Source organism: Manduca sexta, chromosome 18, assembly GCF_014839805.1.
Source record: "Manduca sexta isolate Smith_Timp_Sample1 chromosome 18, JHU_Msex_v1.0, whole genome shotgun sequence".
Classification (NCBI taxonomy): Eukaryota; Metazoa; Arthropoda; class Insecta; order Lepidoptera; family Sphingidae; genus Manduca; species Manduca sexta.
The window spans coordinates 9,229,827-9,246,420 of NC_051132.1; the positions used below are offsets into that span (position 1 = coordinate 9,229,827).

A 16,594-nucleotide genomic window follows, 5' to 3' on the forward strand; every position below is an offset into this window, starting at 1 on the left:
AGACGCGGATGCAGTCGCTTCGGACGGCGCACAACAGCACCATCCGGGAGACTTTCCGGTACATGGTGCAGCGGGAAGGATTGCTCAGGTGAGTTCCGATGAAAATTACAATATTAGCAATACACAATTTGTACCGAAAAAATGCTATATGGATTACGTGTCGAAGAGCTTGATCGAAGACAAAAGACGACTAAAGCGGGGTGGTAATGTATTCAGTATCGCATACACGTGAGCGGTTGGCGTGACAAGCGGTTCGTAGGAGACATATTCTGTATAAGCGACGCACATTTTCCTGGTAGTTGTGCAAGCGGCGAGCGAGCAGCACGCTGGCGCACTGCCACCGGGCGCAGTCTGAATCACGCGCCGCGCCTTTCCATAGCTTTCGCGCCGGTCGCATATCATCTCGTTTTTGATGGCGCCCTTGACTGGCGCGCTATTGACAGGTTTGTTTTTTCCTTATGTCCCGGCATGCAACAATGACGCCGGTTCTGATATGCGGCCTCTCTTAATTTAGTGTACTTGTGAATGAGGGGCATGCTCACTACGACAATAACACACGCTCTCGTAACCTTTCCTCTTACTTCTTACAACGTTTACATAGCATTTGACGAGCAGTCAATGTGAGGCATTAACAATACTATACGCAGTTTACATTCGTAACGTATTTTTTACATTGACCAAACGTTTTATTAAATCATGGTGAGCCCATGTGTGTGAATTTAAAAATAAATAAGTCCAATGTCGCGGCTGGTCACCGGACATCGTATCTATTTACTTGATTGGTTCGATTGCGCGTTTGCTTAACGAATATGCTGAGCGCTAGCGTGTAGTAGTAGCAAGCTTGTAGGAAGCGCACAATTTCTCGCACGAGGCGGGACTAACGTAACGCGCACTTGTGTCAACCGGCGGGCGGGGTACAGTCATGTACACGCAGCCGCCTTTGCCAATTTAACTTTTATTACTTGTCTATGAAATAATGACTTCTGTGTGCACCAGATATTCTTTTTGTGTATGTAAATATTCGATATAAATCAAATCTTGTCTTTAGGAATTTATAATAGGTAGCAGTTGGCGAGTTATGCTCAGCCCATAGCCCAACAAACGAGCAGGATGGATCACTCAATGACAAATGATCTCCTATGCTCGTAAACTTCCACTCCGCTGCAGGCCTTGTCAGATGCCAAATAGTCTTCAGTGTAACTAAAAAGCTAATGCACTCCCAGAATCATATTTCTGTACTCTCACTCACATTGATCACATTATTTATTTCCGCTTATAAATAACACTATTCGCTGCAATAAATTAATGAAATAATTTCATCTTATCTTACTTCTACTTGTAAGGCGAAAGTTTCTAATTTTTTTTAGATGCTTTTATGTTTATTAGATGTAAACGCGATCATAAGGGATTTAGGATTTTCGGGAAAGTAGACTTTGTCCTGGATTAACACAAAGGCTACTTTTTATCTCAGTAATTTGCTCATGGGTAATAATGTTTTTTATCAGATTTTTAAAATGGATGCTGTTGGCGTCGTACAAAGTATTAGAGACTATTGTAGCGGGTACAGTTTTTCACGCGGGCGAAACCGCGAGCAACATATGGTTTATGTATTGTTCACTCTAAATTAAAATAATGTCGAATCACGAAAATGACAGAAGATTTATAACGAAGTAGAGCTATAGAATTTTATATGTCTGCCAACTATACAATAGGTTAGTACACACGCCATCACAAAATAATAGACTATTTATATATATGGATAATGAAGATGGTAAATTAATTAAAAGATCAGCGGCAGCAACTGAAAGGTATAATATAATGGTCTATTAGGTTGTGACAGTGAATGTAACGTCTCTCGTTGGTCGACAGGAATTCTACTGTAACGTTAGTTTCCATATTTTGGTCTCATTTCCTGGTCTTTGCGCCTTGCTTTTCCCATTAAACTATGAAAAGAGTTGTTGAATTGACTTCTTTTTCTTGCTATTCGATGTCCGTGGAGTCGAGCCAACACTATTTCTTTCATATTGCAAAAATGATTTGAGATTTAATGATTGGATTTATCTCGTGCTTTCCTTCACTGAAAAATATGCCAACGTAAATTTAGAAATTGGCTACATGAAAGTGCCGTAGTCTTCTTCTCCGTTACATCATTCTGGATATTTGTTTGAAGGTGATTTAATCTACCAGATACAGTATGTTGTCAACAATGCCGAATGTCGATGATTCCCGCCAGCATTCACATGTCCGTTCAAATAACAGGAAGTTATATCACCACATATTAGTTTATTTACACACAGGAGGTGTGACCAAAGTCTACAATAACAGGAGTATCGCAGCCGAAGCAAGCGGATATACGGTAACGTTGTTTGCTAAAACACCCGCCATTTAGCGTGCGTAACGAACGTGAGCTCTTAACACCAAACAGCCACAAATGACAAGTCGTCTAAAATAATATCTACGGGTGCAACTAGTGTGCCTTGAGATCTCATTGACAAAATGCCAAATGTAGATCTGATATCGCATTAAGGCGATACCTCAAGGTCCAAATTTAATATGACGAAATTTTAAAGGCAGAAATATCCATGATTATTAATTATTTTTACGTTTTTCTTTCAACTGCGAGAACTAATCACTAACTAGACGTGAATTTAAATTCTTTACTTGCCAATACTTGTTTAGTTACCCAGATTAAAGGTGAAACAAAATGTATGAAAATGGACCTTGAGGTATCGCCTTAACTAGACAGATGTATGAAAAAATATAAAGCGATAGCGAAGTTTTACTCCATACAAGTTTTTGTTCATTGAACATCATTAATTTTCTTTCAGCTTGTTCTTTTGTCGTGATCGCAGCGCGTCCTCAGTTTATTTAATGTTGTATCAAGGTTGTCTTTTCTATACACATTTGGAAGGAACTCTACTATTCAGGCCCGACCTTGGATTTCCGATCGATTGAAACTACATTTTAAGCTACGTTATTGCCAGAAGTATAAACATAGAACTTTCATGCTAAAGCAATTCTAGTGAACTGCTCTGATCGGTAATTTTTCCAGTTTTCCAACGTTTCCTTTTAAGTTTACACGAAGTATTAATAAATAGCGAACTCTTTTAATACAGGGTTCGGGATCTTGGGATCCGACTGATCCTTTACTGCCCCTTCTAAGCTAGTCTTTGCCGCCGTCCTTGTTTTGAATTTGGAGAATGATTTTAGATTTATTAAAGTAAGATTATAGTGAATACTGTGAACGAGAGCGATTAAGGTGTCGTGATCTTACAATTGAGTGGTTGTAATGCCGAAAGGTCTCATGGTCATCATGACAGCCGACATATCGTTACCTGGATCTATGTATAATAGATGATCGAAAGTGGCTTTCCTCTGTGTAACGAACACAGAGGAAAGCCACTTTATAAAATGGCATGATGTTTATATATGCGGTAGTGGTGTAGTTTTAATTATTCCTTGGTCTCGAATGATACAGTTTTATGAAAGTTGATTACTATTCGTTAAGTCCACATAGGTATATTTAAATAAAAATAAAAAATGAATACGAAACATATAAACATATAAATCGGATTGTAAGATATAAAAAGAACGTAGATTTTTTAATGGCCGCACCCATGACATTTCGCGAGAATATTATTAGTTCATTATAATAATAACAAACAAACGAATAAATTATCTACACCGGTACTAAGTTTTATATATTATAATAATTCCTGTCTACTCGATTACCATACTAGCATGATAATTATTAATTAGATATATTTTGAGACTATTATTATTATATTGATTCTACTTAATAAAAAATAAATATGATGCAATATTTAGTTTTAAAGACATACTTAAGCCAATATAGTTTTATTAATTGATTATAGGGATTATGGGCCTTGTGATATGTTTAGGATTTATAGCCCTAATATGATATCAAAATAGCAAACTATGATCCTACGACGGCATATTGGACTTTTGGTATCTATACTGCTGCGGCTATGCTGTCGTGTTAAGCTCAAAAGCGGTATCTAAAAAAAAAACAAAGCCTTGTTTTTTATGTCGTCAGATAGCTTAAAGAAATGCCCATCCAATGAACTTACTTAAATAAAGGTATCTTGTTTATAAAAGTGTTAAAAAAAATTAAAGAGATTCTCTACCTCAGTTTTACATTACATACAAAACTATAAAACTATATTTACAAAACTTCGATTATCTCGAAATAAGTTTTCCCTTACGTACCGCTTTTGCGCTTAGCACGGCAGTATAGTTGTCAAGTGTATCTTTTGTCTGCGGTTTACCGCTGCCGTCACAATAATGTCACCTTTATTCTTAAGAAGATTATAGAGACGAGTCGTTGTGCCTTCGCACGTCCCGTCGCGGTTGCGCCGTCTGCGCAACGACACTTGTGTATGCGAAACGAGTGCGAAAACCATGCCATTGGCTATTTATTTTCCTCCAACGATAAATATATACATCATAACAAGTATATTGTCTCGTTGGTCTATTGGCTGCGCATTAAAATCTTATATTCTTCTTTTTCTTTTTTCCATGAGGCCTCTAGCGATAAGTTGTCATATACATTTTTTTTGTTATTGTAAACGATTGTAGAAAGTCATCTTGTCTAAGGTGAAAGTAGTTATGATCGATAAGAAGATGTGATTCATTGAGGATTAGATTTGTGCTCGACGAGCGCCGTATACCCAGCCAAGTCCAAGGACACGATAACAAGCAAAAAAAACTCGTCTTTGTTGCTTACTATCTTATAAGTTATGCAGAATATTAACATCGTTTAAATGTGGGTGTGAAAATTGTATCCGTGACTTCTGTCCGTATTTTTAGTGTTAATAGTAAAAGTTAATACTTTTAGTTGTACAATTTTTTACGAGCGGTAAATCGGTCTTTCTGTGTTAAACATACACATTTATTTTCTACGTTAGGTATATAAATTGCATAGAAAAGAATAATGACGATTATTTAACATGTGGTTGATGAGTAATTGATCGTTGTTGTGGCTTACTCGTGTCGCTCATAACGTGTTTGTATATTGAATATATTATTAATTTACATATATACCTAATTTTATATAGTGAAGGTATATAACGCTACTGGATAAATACTTATACCACATACATTTATACCAAGCATGTTTTTCTTGATTATATGAGTACATTACATTTATGTTGCTTTCTAGTTTCTATTTTTTTATCACTGTAATGAATTTTGCTCATGTTCATACGGTTGCTAACGTTATGCACAAAAAATAAATAATATTGAGAATGGAGAATAAAAAAAACATTGAAAACAATAACCAGATTTTTTTTAAGTTTTCATAATCAAATGCTTTGGAGCTTCTCACACAAATAAACAATTTTTTTTTTACAAATTCATAACCCTCTCAACTATTTAAGGTTATAGCTTAAGGTCCATTTTCATACATTTTGTTTCACCTTTAATCTGGTTTTTAAAATTTCGTCGTATTAAATTTTAAAGGCCGAAATATCCATGCATATTAATTATTTTTACGTTTTTCTTTCAACTGCGAGAACTAATCACTAGCTAGACGTGAATTTAAATTCTTTACTTGTCAATACTTGTTTAGTTACCCAGATTAAAGGTGAAACAAAATGTATGAAAATGGACCTTAAGCTATAACCTTAAATAGAATATATAAAATAAATGAGGAGCTAATTTATTATTTCATTAATGGATGAGAACGTCAATGGCCTAGTTGAGAAAGGAACGGCCAGCCGAGACGAATGATCGAATGTTCAAAACCTAAAGCACCACCACACCTTTGGCTTTGAAATGACGTGTGTATTGCTTGTCATTTATCGCTCGCTTTGCTGATGATGGACGACATTGATACCAGCGACGATGGAACACAGTCTGATGTATACATTTTTAAAAATAAAAGGATCGAAAAAAATAATTTTATAACAGTATGATTGGCAACCCTATCTATTTATATTTATAATATTTCTCGTGTATAAAATTTGATATTTCTTAGGATTCATAATAATATACATATATCGTTTTTATATTACGACAAAAAGCCCGTTCACTACTCGAAAAGCTAAATTTAGAAAACGTGCTTGTATACTTAATTTTCTTATGTAAGGCCTTAATTTATACAAAATTTATTTTTACATATTTATTGCACATGGTATAATGTAGTCTTTATTGACGTTCGGCGTAGTTGTAATGGAGTTTGTAATATTGTTTTCATGGAGTTATCGTCCATAACGAAAGGGCCTATGCATTATTATTGCATGTCTATCATAATTTTGTAGACAGAGTACTAGTTCGTATTGTAATGTATTTTATTATTGCTTTAAATGAAGAATGCTTGCCGTTAACTTGATGGTAAGCGGTGTCGCTTATATATACTACTTAATATAAGACTGCCCATTCAATAAAACCACCATCCAACACCTTAATTACTGAGTATTGTTTGGTATTCCACTGCGCTTGTCATCCTGAGACATGAGATGTTAACATCTAAGACTTAAGTCTTATTATGTCCAGTAGTTACATTGCCTACAATTGTGTTGTTAAATATTGTAAATTATCAGTAGAAGACATATTACACACTGCACTATAAAATACATTACATTAGCATAAAGTATTCATCGCAGTCGCATGTGATATAAATACAATGCAAACAATCACTTGGGCTCTTTATCTCTTGCCATCACTTTCAACAAATGTACATGTTGATATATGATATAGACGGTTTCTGTATTGAGTTGTCGTCAAGCCACGCGGACAGTCCATACCTAAGGTCGCCGGGTTGATGACACACTTTTCAATATATCTGATAGCTAGCACTAGAATTAAAATAGCCAATAATTATTTATAATACTATGTATGCTTTTAGATAACCGAATGCACAAGTCCAGTTAGTGTGTGTTGGCTTGTTTACACTCGGGTTTGATGCGAGGGCTATCCACACAAGCAAACTAGATAAACGCAAAGGTTTCAATGATGTGGAATGTGATACAGTGTAAGTGAAATGTGTTTTGCAATCGGCACACGAGCCGGGGATGTTACTCAGACCTACGTATCATCCAAGTCGAAGGTCGCGCCGTGTATCGCGTCGCCTCAGCCGGATGCATTACTGACTAGCCGGGCTGCGCTTGCGACCCGTTCACTCTCACAATTATCTAATAAGCTGTTCGAATACAGTGATACATACTTTGCGTGGAGCTCTGTGTTTCCGTTTTTCATTCCGTTTTCGTAACATGTTTGTCCATTGCGTCATGCATGTTATTCAGTTTTGGGCTTTCAGTGCGGTTGTAATGTGCAATCTTTACATTTGATAAGCATCGTCTAATAAACGAGTACACGATTGCAGCTGTGCGAAACATTTCACATCAATTCATTATCACTTGACCGTGTATGGGCCGGCGCCTTTTTGCTTGATGAACTCACGAACCGAAATATGCAGGAATTAAAATGACATTATATGTATTAATTACACACAGCATTGATAGACAGTCGGTTTGAGTGTAGCCATCCGCCTGGTTATTTATCAGTGCAATCGACGCTGATTGGTTACGTCAGCGGGCCATCCCCGATGGTAAGGTTTTCCTCGTGCGGCCGCGAGCTCTCGACATGCGTTCATTGACTGCAGTTACACGGGCCCCAACACATCACGAGTGCGTGATCACAGAGCACAATCAAACACCTGATTGAATGACTGCATCTGCTGGCACGTTCATTCGTTTGACCCTTTGCAATGCTTCCAATACACTGCGCAAAGTGCTGTCATCCGCGCTTGCGCATCACTCGTGTCCTGTTTTTTCGTCATGCTATGGTCAAGGTGATAAGACGTTATTAAATTATGGGCTCTAAATCGTGCTTTGTAAATTATTGTATCGCTGTGTTATAACATCAATTAACAGAATGAAACCGCTGCACTACTAGGTAATGCGTATTTACTACACCGACTACAAGGAAAATAAACAAATACTTAATACAATTAATATCTCTTGGAAATATTAAAGCTCTCGCGTTACAAGAAGATGAATCATTATTAGCATTTAGATACACTTTACACGGTAACTGGTATAATGAACTTGCAAAATCATTAAATAACTTTTTGTGCTGCTGGTGACATCATTATTATAACAATACAGATATACGTATACACTTTGGGCTAGCGACTGGACGGTAAGTCTCTGCTCTAATATGCGAGGGTCCATTTAAGTATATAGAACCGTTCTAAATTGTCTATTGCCATGTGAAAGTGTGCAAGAATTTAAGTGTTCTTGTAATGAATGAGAATTACCAGAGTTAAGACCTAATCCCTCAAGGCGATAGGCGTGATGTAACTCCGTGCAATGATTTATATTGGATCGTGAACATTTCATACTAATTGCTTTTGCGATATCATATGTAATTGTCGATAATCGGTGGGATCGGCTGTGATACGAGGCGTCCTTGACTCACTTCCTACCAGTGGCAGTTCACTGCACGGTGGCGGCGGCACGTAACGTCATCGTACGGACAAATAAATCATGGCAACATGTGCACATGTCAAACGCCCTCTTATCACCTTATCAGTGTACGTGAGAACTCACCAAACACACCGCCGGTTTATTGACAGCTCTGTTGGCCGCGAACACATTTCGTCCTTGTATTTTCCACACACTGAAATTATTACACAATCTGTGCCGAACATTGCGTTGAAATTGTAATATGTATTGATATAAAGATATTCAACTGAATGATTAGGTGTGCAAGCCGCTTAACACACGGTAAGCGTGACATTTGGCCATAGACTTATAAGACCCAAAATTATTAAGTATCTTGTAGTTCGGCGGGGACTACACGGCCACTGTAAATAATTACTACTATTGTGATTCGTAGTTTAACACGAATGCGTAAAAAATGACTAGTCCGCCATCTTGAGCCGTCCGCCATATTCGATTTAGAATGGCGCCAGTCGCCACTTAGCTAACCATGTATTGCCATTCAAACTCAACGTGTATGCAAAATTATATCTTAATGAATTAAAGATAATTGCTTAAAAATTCAGTTGCAAGATTTTTTTCGAAATACCCGTAATGTGAGAGCGTAGAGTGTATTGTGATCTTGCTTATTTAGGGAAATACAAGCGCGAATTTAATAAGTGGTCGTAGGTGAGTTAAAGAAGTTTATTTCAAGGCGATTTTCCTAATTTTCTGCATTATTATTTTTGTAAATATACAGCATGTGATCCTAATGGAAAGGATTATTAGTAACTCTGTTCAAGAAATGACTAATAGAATAATTTATAAACAGTAATGGAATAAATATAAAGTTAGGTGTGTCGCGAATAATTGTTAAGGCGATACCTCAAGGTCCATTTTCATACATTTTGTTTCACCTTTAATCTGGGTAACTAAACAAGTATTGGCAAGTAAAGAATTTAAATTCACGTCTAGTTAGTGATTAGTTCTCGCAGTTGAAAGAAAAACGTAAAAATAATTAATAATCATGGATATTTCGGCCTTTAAAATTTAATATGACGAAATTTTAAAGGCCGAAATATCCATGATTGCTAATTATTTTACGTTTTCTTCAACTGCGATAATCACTAACTAACTAATTCTACTAGTTAGAGGTAAAAAAATGTATGAAGACCTGATATTCGACAAGTCGACGGATTGGCAGCCTCATGTCCTTCGCTCCTGATAACGGATGCACACAGTCATTGAGATCGCTGCAAGGATGATAAGCCCTCTGTTTGCTGTACTTACAATATGGGGAATTACTTTGATTGCATATCAAATGCTTACCTCATAAACACATAATTATAATTTATAGCAAATACATATAAATACATCTCACTGGATGAAGGTCGCTTTTATCTTAATAGTCTGGAAGTCATTAGAGGGGCCTACAGCACTGGACATCCTGTGGCTAATGATGATATCTAATACCATTTCAAAGCAATGGGGAAGTTGGTAAACTGTTTATTTGGACAATGTGACTAAATAATCGATTTGGCTTCCTAATATTTTTTATCGCAAAGTAAACATTGTGTTTGCAAAGATTTTTTGCCGTGTTACGGCAGGTCAAACGCGATAAACGTATTTACATGGAACGGTAACCATTGTGTGCTTAATACTTAACGCGTATATTGTAGGTACACAAAGTTATAGATGTAATATAACATTCAAACAAAATAATTTGAGTAACGGAGATTATTCGAAATTGAAATTATGCCAGATTAGAAAACTTACGCACATCTTTCTAATTTGATAGTGGTACCAGTTCTTTGCTGTCGCTATTATCTCATCCTGACTGTGACCATTGTTGAGGAAAATTGTTCCAAGAACAATGTTAATAACGAAAGTGCAATTAATGTAATATTATTTGTAAGGACCGATTATGGTGATTGATTTATTAATCATGATGACTTGCGTAAAGACGAAAGTATATTGTGAAGTAAATAAACAATAAATAGTAGAATATTGGTGGACGGGTAGAAGATAATATTATCGCACATGATGCTTTAATTCCTTGAAGTGATATAGGGAGGGAAGATGAGAGGGTCAAAGTGAGAACATGAAATGGCATCTAAAAGATATAGGCCATGGACGATTTTCATTTATCGATCGCTTTCGATTGACTTTCGTTTAAATTGGAAGTAAATCGTCATTTTAAATAAGTGAAAGGTGAACTCAGTATCGGTGTTTGTAAATGTAAACTTGGAACGCTTTCTTTAACTGAGCTTAGGTCTGTTTTCAACAAATTTGCCCGGCAGTCAAGGTCCGAATAGGCCTACGATTAGTCCTTTTGATGTTGGCGTTGCTTGTCGACCACACTTCTGAATTGAATGGCGAAAATGTTCCGTGCAAGTCGTTCCAGTTGTTACCGCCGATACCTCAAGGTTCTTAGAATCCCTAATGGTGGACTTTACAAAACTAATAATTTGTTTTACTGACAAAACTTGTGAAGCAGAGATCACACGGGCAAGTCCATCGTCTGGTAACACATTATCAATGTGTTAACTTGTACTGAATAGCGGTGTTGTGTTATCAACGTCACACTACGGGTTCAGATAAGGCGCACGTAGTGGTTCGTCTGTTAATTGTTCTGCGTTGCGTAACTGATATCACTTGAAGAAATAATGGTGTTAGGCCTTTGTCTAATCGGTCAATCTCGTTTTGCAAGGAGCGCGGTCTTCCTTGCGATTTTTTGGACGAATGTTGGCTTTTATTTTATCACAACTTACAACAATTCTAGCGGAAGTTTTTGATATCGTCTTACGAAAAACTGATTAGAGATAACGGGCCTACATAACCGTTTTCCTTATAGTATTAGCCAGTCTTCATTTGGTTCCTAAAATTAACTTTCAGCATTATTTTATTTATACTTTAAAATCATTAAATATTTATTTAGGTATCTATGTATAACTATTAACTACACTTCATTCGTAATTAAAATTTCGGAGTTGATATTCTTGACAATTGGTGAAGTTGCGATAAGTGCTGTTAGAAAAATGATTCTAAGTAATATTGCGTCCTCTCGTACCCCCTCTGGAGTAGCCATATTGAGCGATAGATTGTACTCCTAACTAAGTAACTCCTAAGTATTTAGATAATAAATGTACCTAAATAGATTGACGGACATAACTGCGTTAGAGAGCTCTACAGTATTCTACTCTATAGTATTCGCTAAATCGCAAGAAATACTTTATTAATAAGTGCTTACGTATGTATACATTTGTACGATTTGAACATTATAATATCAGATTTGGGAGTCGTCCGCAACTAACAAGTCCCGTTTTGCCCTGAGCTCGATGATTAAGTATAAATATCTAACCCATATTCTTTCACGCATAAGAAATATCTATTATAAAATGCACTCTAACTTATAATATATTATGTAAATGCAGTAGGAATCCCAAATTTCGTAGACGGTAACGAGTCAAGTTTAGATATTTTTAAAGCAGAGATATGAACGGTGCTATGAAGGGAGCTGAAAATTACCGCTAAAGTGGCGCGGAAACACGAACCTTATGGACCTAGACACGATGGGAATTTCAAACAAAATGATCTATTTCTACAGTACTACTACTAACTATAATGTGTATGTTATCCAACTCCTCCCTATCTATCTATTTGATTAATTTCGTTGCGAGATAAACACAAATTAGTGTTCCCTGAGACTTGCTGAGCTACACTGCTCGGTGTCATAAAATGCGTGCCGCTGCTGATCTAGGCTTACAGGAGTTGTAGTGTTGATGGGTGTGTGGGCGCAAAAGTCTCTTGTTCTATTTATTCCGTTTAAATGGTCTTCACATCTAATATTTATTCTGTTTAGTGCTAAATCATACATAATTCATCAAACATTTTAGTCATTATCCCTCCATTATTCTTCTAATCGAAAATGCGACGAGATGTAATTGATCTCTTTCTTACTATTCACGCTCTGTCAGTGAAAATAAACCTTCAAAGAACCTTTTGCAGTAGAATAAATGAGAAGTCATAAGAAATAATTTCTGCGAATGGATACCGAATGAATTCGCCTAGCGTCAGCTGGGCGTACGACATAATTAGTTTTACAAATTAAATTGGTGAAACGCAACTAGTGGCGCGTGTTTATTTCTTCAAAAACTTTGAATATTTAATTTTTCATACTAGTCTTGTTTGTAGAAATATAACTTGATTGGATCACTTTCTTCCAACTTAATTTATAAGTCTTGCTTCATGGAATTAAAAACTAAAGTTATGTACAACTGTACCTACCTGCTATCTATCTGTTCAATCCATTTATCTACCTTGTATGTTGGGAAATAGTTTAGCTGAGTCATCATAAATTCGTAATTTACATCTTCCTACCATTTTGTGGTTGAGAGTTGGTTTATTAAGTTTGGTTTAATATGTTTTAACATGTTAGAAACAGTTAACAGAATGCATTACTGAATGTTTATTTTTCATACTAACGGTACCAAGCTGAACCAATCATGCTCATTGTCGGCGTATCAAACGCACAATAGTATTACTACACCACTTCAACGCGTTGGAACCATTTGAACGATATTTAATTTTCTTTGCTTTAGTCTTCAATAACCTAAAGTTCAGAACTCATATTAGAATCTTCATTGAACTTGCAATTCTCTGCTAATTTCAGTCTCAGTATAGGGACTTATCAATGTATTTATAGTTTGACCACGCAAATAAAAACCTCGCCATAGGGAGCCTTACATAATATGAAACTAATTTCTTGTGCGACAAACTAAAAAGCAAAAGTAATCACAAAACAGGTGATTATAATTTTTAACGGTCAGGTTATAAGTTAGTTGGGAATTCTGGATAGTGAAAACGAAATGATTTGCGCACATCGACATCATCCGGTAGTAGAACACTAGGCACTGATAACGATGTTGCGGTCGTGGCGGTCCATTCTGTCTGCGGCTATATGTGCTAAATAAAACAATGTACTCTTATTCTCTTTGTGACACATTTTTTAATGCGCAGTAATATTATTTACTTGACAAAATACGATAAAGGAAAGCGTGATTGTCGTCGGTCATAATATTTGCAATGAAATTATATTGTTTGTATCTGTTGGTGTCGAAACAAAAATAGGAGCAATTGTTTGACTTATAATGTCAGATTCTTATAGATCCTTCTCCATGTTAATGCTGTTGCTATCGAAGCAAGCAATTATTCCACTAATAGAGATAGTATTCACCGCTGTTGTCACGTATTAGTGGTGTTGCTAATTGCGGCAGCATTCCTCAAATGCCTAAATTTTCTCGTATCAAATGTAAAACGTTACTAAGCTCCTTTAAAATAATAGTGTATGTGAGTGGGATTTATCGAACAATCCACTGATATGGCGCCAGATTCCAGCATTTATAAACTCACAGTTCTGAATGAACTCGAATATTGGGCCGTTGATCCCGATAATACGTTTACAGGTCAACCCTAGTACCTATGATTGTTATGTACATAGTATAGACTACCGAGGAAATTCACTGTAAATGTAATATAATGTGAGCGAACCGCAAACATTTCGTTGATACATATTAAGCGCTTTCACTTGCGTGCGCGCGTGTCATAAAGTCGAAATACGGACTTATCTGCTGGAAATAGCGCCCAATTTGTAACCGTCGTTTAAATGTACATTGAACATATAGTCAAAATAATATTATAATAATATGCTACTCAGCTTAAAGTCTATTGTTTGACAAACACATCTGTATTACAAGGTTGCATGCAAAAGAGTTGAAGTTGAGTACACATTATTTTTGAAGTAGGTAAAATGTTTCATGTTTGTTTGGAACAGGTGTTGATAACCGTGTGCGCAAATAATGTGAGCCTCTTAGCGCGTTAACTTTCTTCAGCCTTCGCTTTATATTTCCTGCTTAATTATTTGCGCTTGTGGCAGCCAATCAGCTGTGCCCACGCCGACACGTGAACCTACGTGGCAGTAGCTAGATCTTGCGAGCCTGCCTATACGCCCAATGACCTTTAATCCACCCGAATTATACAATAAACCGGAACAACAAACACATGAATATTAATGTTGCAAATGTAGGTACATCATACGATACGCGCATAACTCGCACCGGGCCTAGATTGGTCCACCTCGTGTGACTCTTTGGCAGCCGTTATATTGTTAGGTTCATGAATTAAATAATAACGTTTTTCCTTACGTTCAATAATATCGAACATAGTAACGCAGAGATAGAATATTTTTGCTTGGCCTACGCTTTTGAATGTGTGTATACTATACGCATTATGTACGCATGTCTGTCTGTCACGAATGTATACGCGGGTGTTTAGTCAACTGAAGAATCAAAACAAAAAACATCAAGATTATTAACGAAGATATTTGTTCAGATAGTTAGCAGCACGTATAGATTTGAAATTAAATTGTAGGTACGCTAGATAATGAACCCATATTCCAAAGTACTTGAAACACAAAACTGGTTGTCATAGATAATTTATAAAGCAAATCAGAACAGTATAGTCTTAAAAGGACTTAAGTCTTAGAATAATGTTGATTATCTTTGTTAATTTCATTAAAGAGTATAAACAATGCCATCTATCGATGGAGAGACGTAAACGAATCGTATTTTTTATAGATATTTAGCGTTGATCCTCAAGATAAAAATACTACGCGAATGTAATATGATTGATTATACAATAATAATATTATATGTAGATAACACGGTCTATGAAATACTGAGTTTTGTACGCAGCTTCGCCTGCGTTATAAGCCTTTCGGTATGTATAAAGGTCACTGTGAACTGTCCATGATAAGAAGTATGTAGCCAATACATATTAATCTAAGACAATATTTATCTATTTGCCGAATTTCATCTGAATCTATTCGGCGGTTGCAGTGTTAGTAAAGATATTTAAATTATTAAGTAATAAATTCTATTTAATGTGCATTTAAATAATTAAATTGGCAAATGTCGTGAATATAATTCCTTCTTCACATCCGTTTAAAATTTGGTTTCTGTATACACAGTTGATATCTTTTAATGTCTTCGATATCAAAACATCCAATTAGTTACGAAAAGTTGTATTTAATGTTGTAAAAATATAATATAATAAATTATTTATAAAAATTTACAAGGCCAAATTATAAATATAGGGGCTTAGCAAAATTATAATAAGATCCAACACGCTATTATTGTGCGCTTGCGCAGCACTAATCAATGTGCTTAATTTTATTTTTAAGTAAAGAAGTTTAATCTTATTAACTCAGTTGCTCAATCTCATCCCGAAATATGTATCACGATGGTCTCCCGTGGAAGGAAGCAGAGAAAAATAAAGACGCTGTCCTGCAGCCTGCCGCAAATATAGCAACACTACTCGTCTGTACTGCCCAGATGTCCAGATATATCATCTGTCCTCAAATTGTAAACCAATTTATGCAGCCAATGCGCACCGTCACAATGAATACGTGGAGTGGATACTGCGAACAAATTCATTGCACATAATTATTGACGACTGAGGGATGTGCGTACGTGTTATATGTCGATCATTCTGTTTCGACCTGTTTAGCGACTAGTAGATAGCGCACGTGACAGTCGACATTTCTATCATTTTGTATTGTTTAGTACTAATACTTTTAAGGTGTTGTTTTTGTGGTTTGAATCTTTATTCGGTCTAGTATAATCAATTCAACACACTCGTCGATACAGTCGACAGATTAGACTATAATTCTTATAATGTTGCTTCGTAAATTTATTTCTGTATTGTCTCTTGTATAAGCGGCGATAGCCTAGTCGGGTGTGGAACGGACTGCCAAGACGAATGTCCGCAGGTTCAAATCCCAAGGGCACACACCTCTGACTTTTCTAAAAATCATGTGTGTATTCTTTGTGAATTTATCGTTCGCTTTAACGGTGAAGGAAAACATCGTGAGGAAACCTGCACATCTGAGAAGTTCTCTATAGGAATTTCGAAGGTGTGTGAAGTCTACCAATCCGCACTAGGCCAGCGTGGTGGACTAAGGCCTAATCCCTCTCAGTAGTAGAGGCCCGTGCTAAGCAGTGGGCAAGTATATAATACAGGGCTGATATTATTATTATTATTATTATTGTTGTCTCTTGTGACTCGCAAATTGCTTTGTCTTTTGAATTCAA

The 16,594-nt window shown here is 36.2% G+C and overlaps 1 protein-coding gene across 1 annotated transcript in view; it reads left to right on the top strand.

Moving 5' to 3' along the window:
* Window positions 1-6: 6 nt before the first annotated feature.
* Window positions 7-16,594, top strand: part of LOC115439744 (mitoferrin-1) — a 181,615-nt gene continuing 165,027 nt past the window's right edge. Inside the window, exon 1 of the mRNA XM_037440150.1 lies at window positions 7-88. Within this exon, the coding sequence (XP_037296047.1) occupies window positions 9-88 (80 nt within the window). The 5' untranslated portion in view covers window positions 7-8. The remainder of the gene's footprint in view (window positions 89-16,594) is intronic.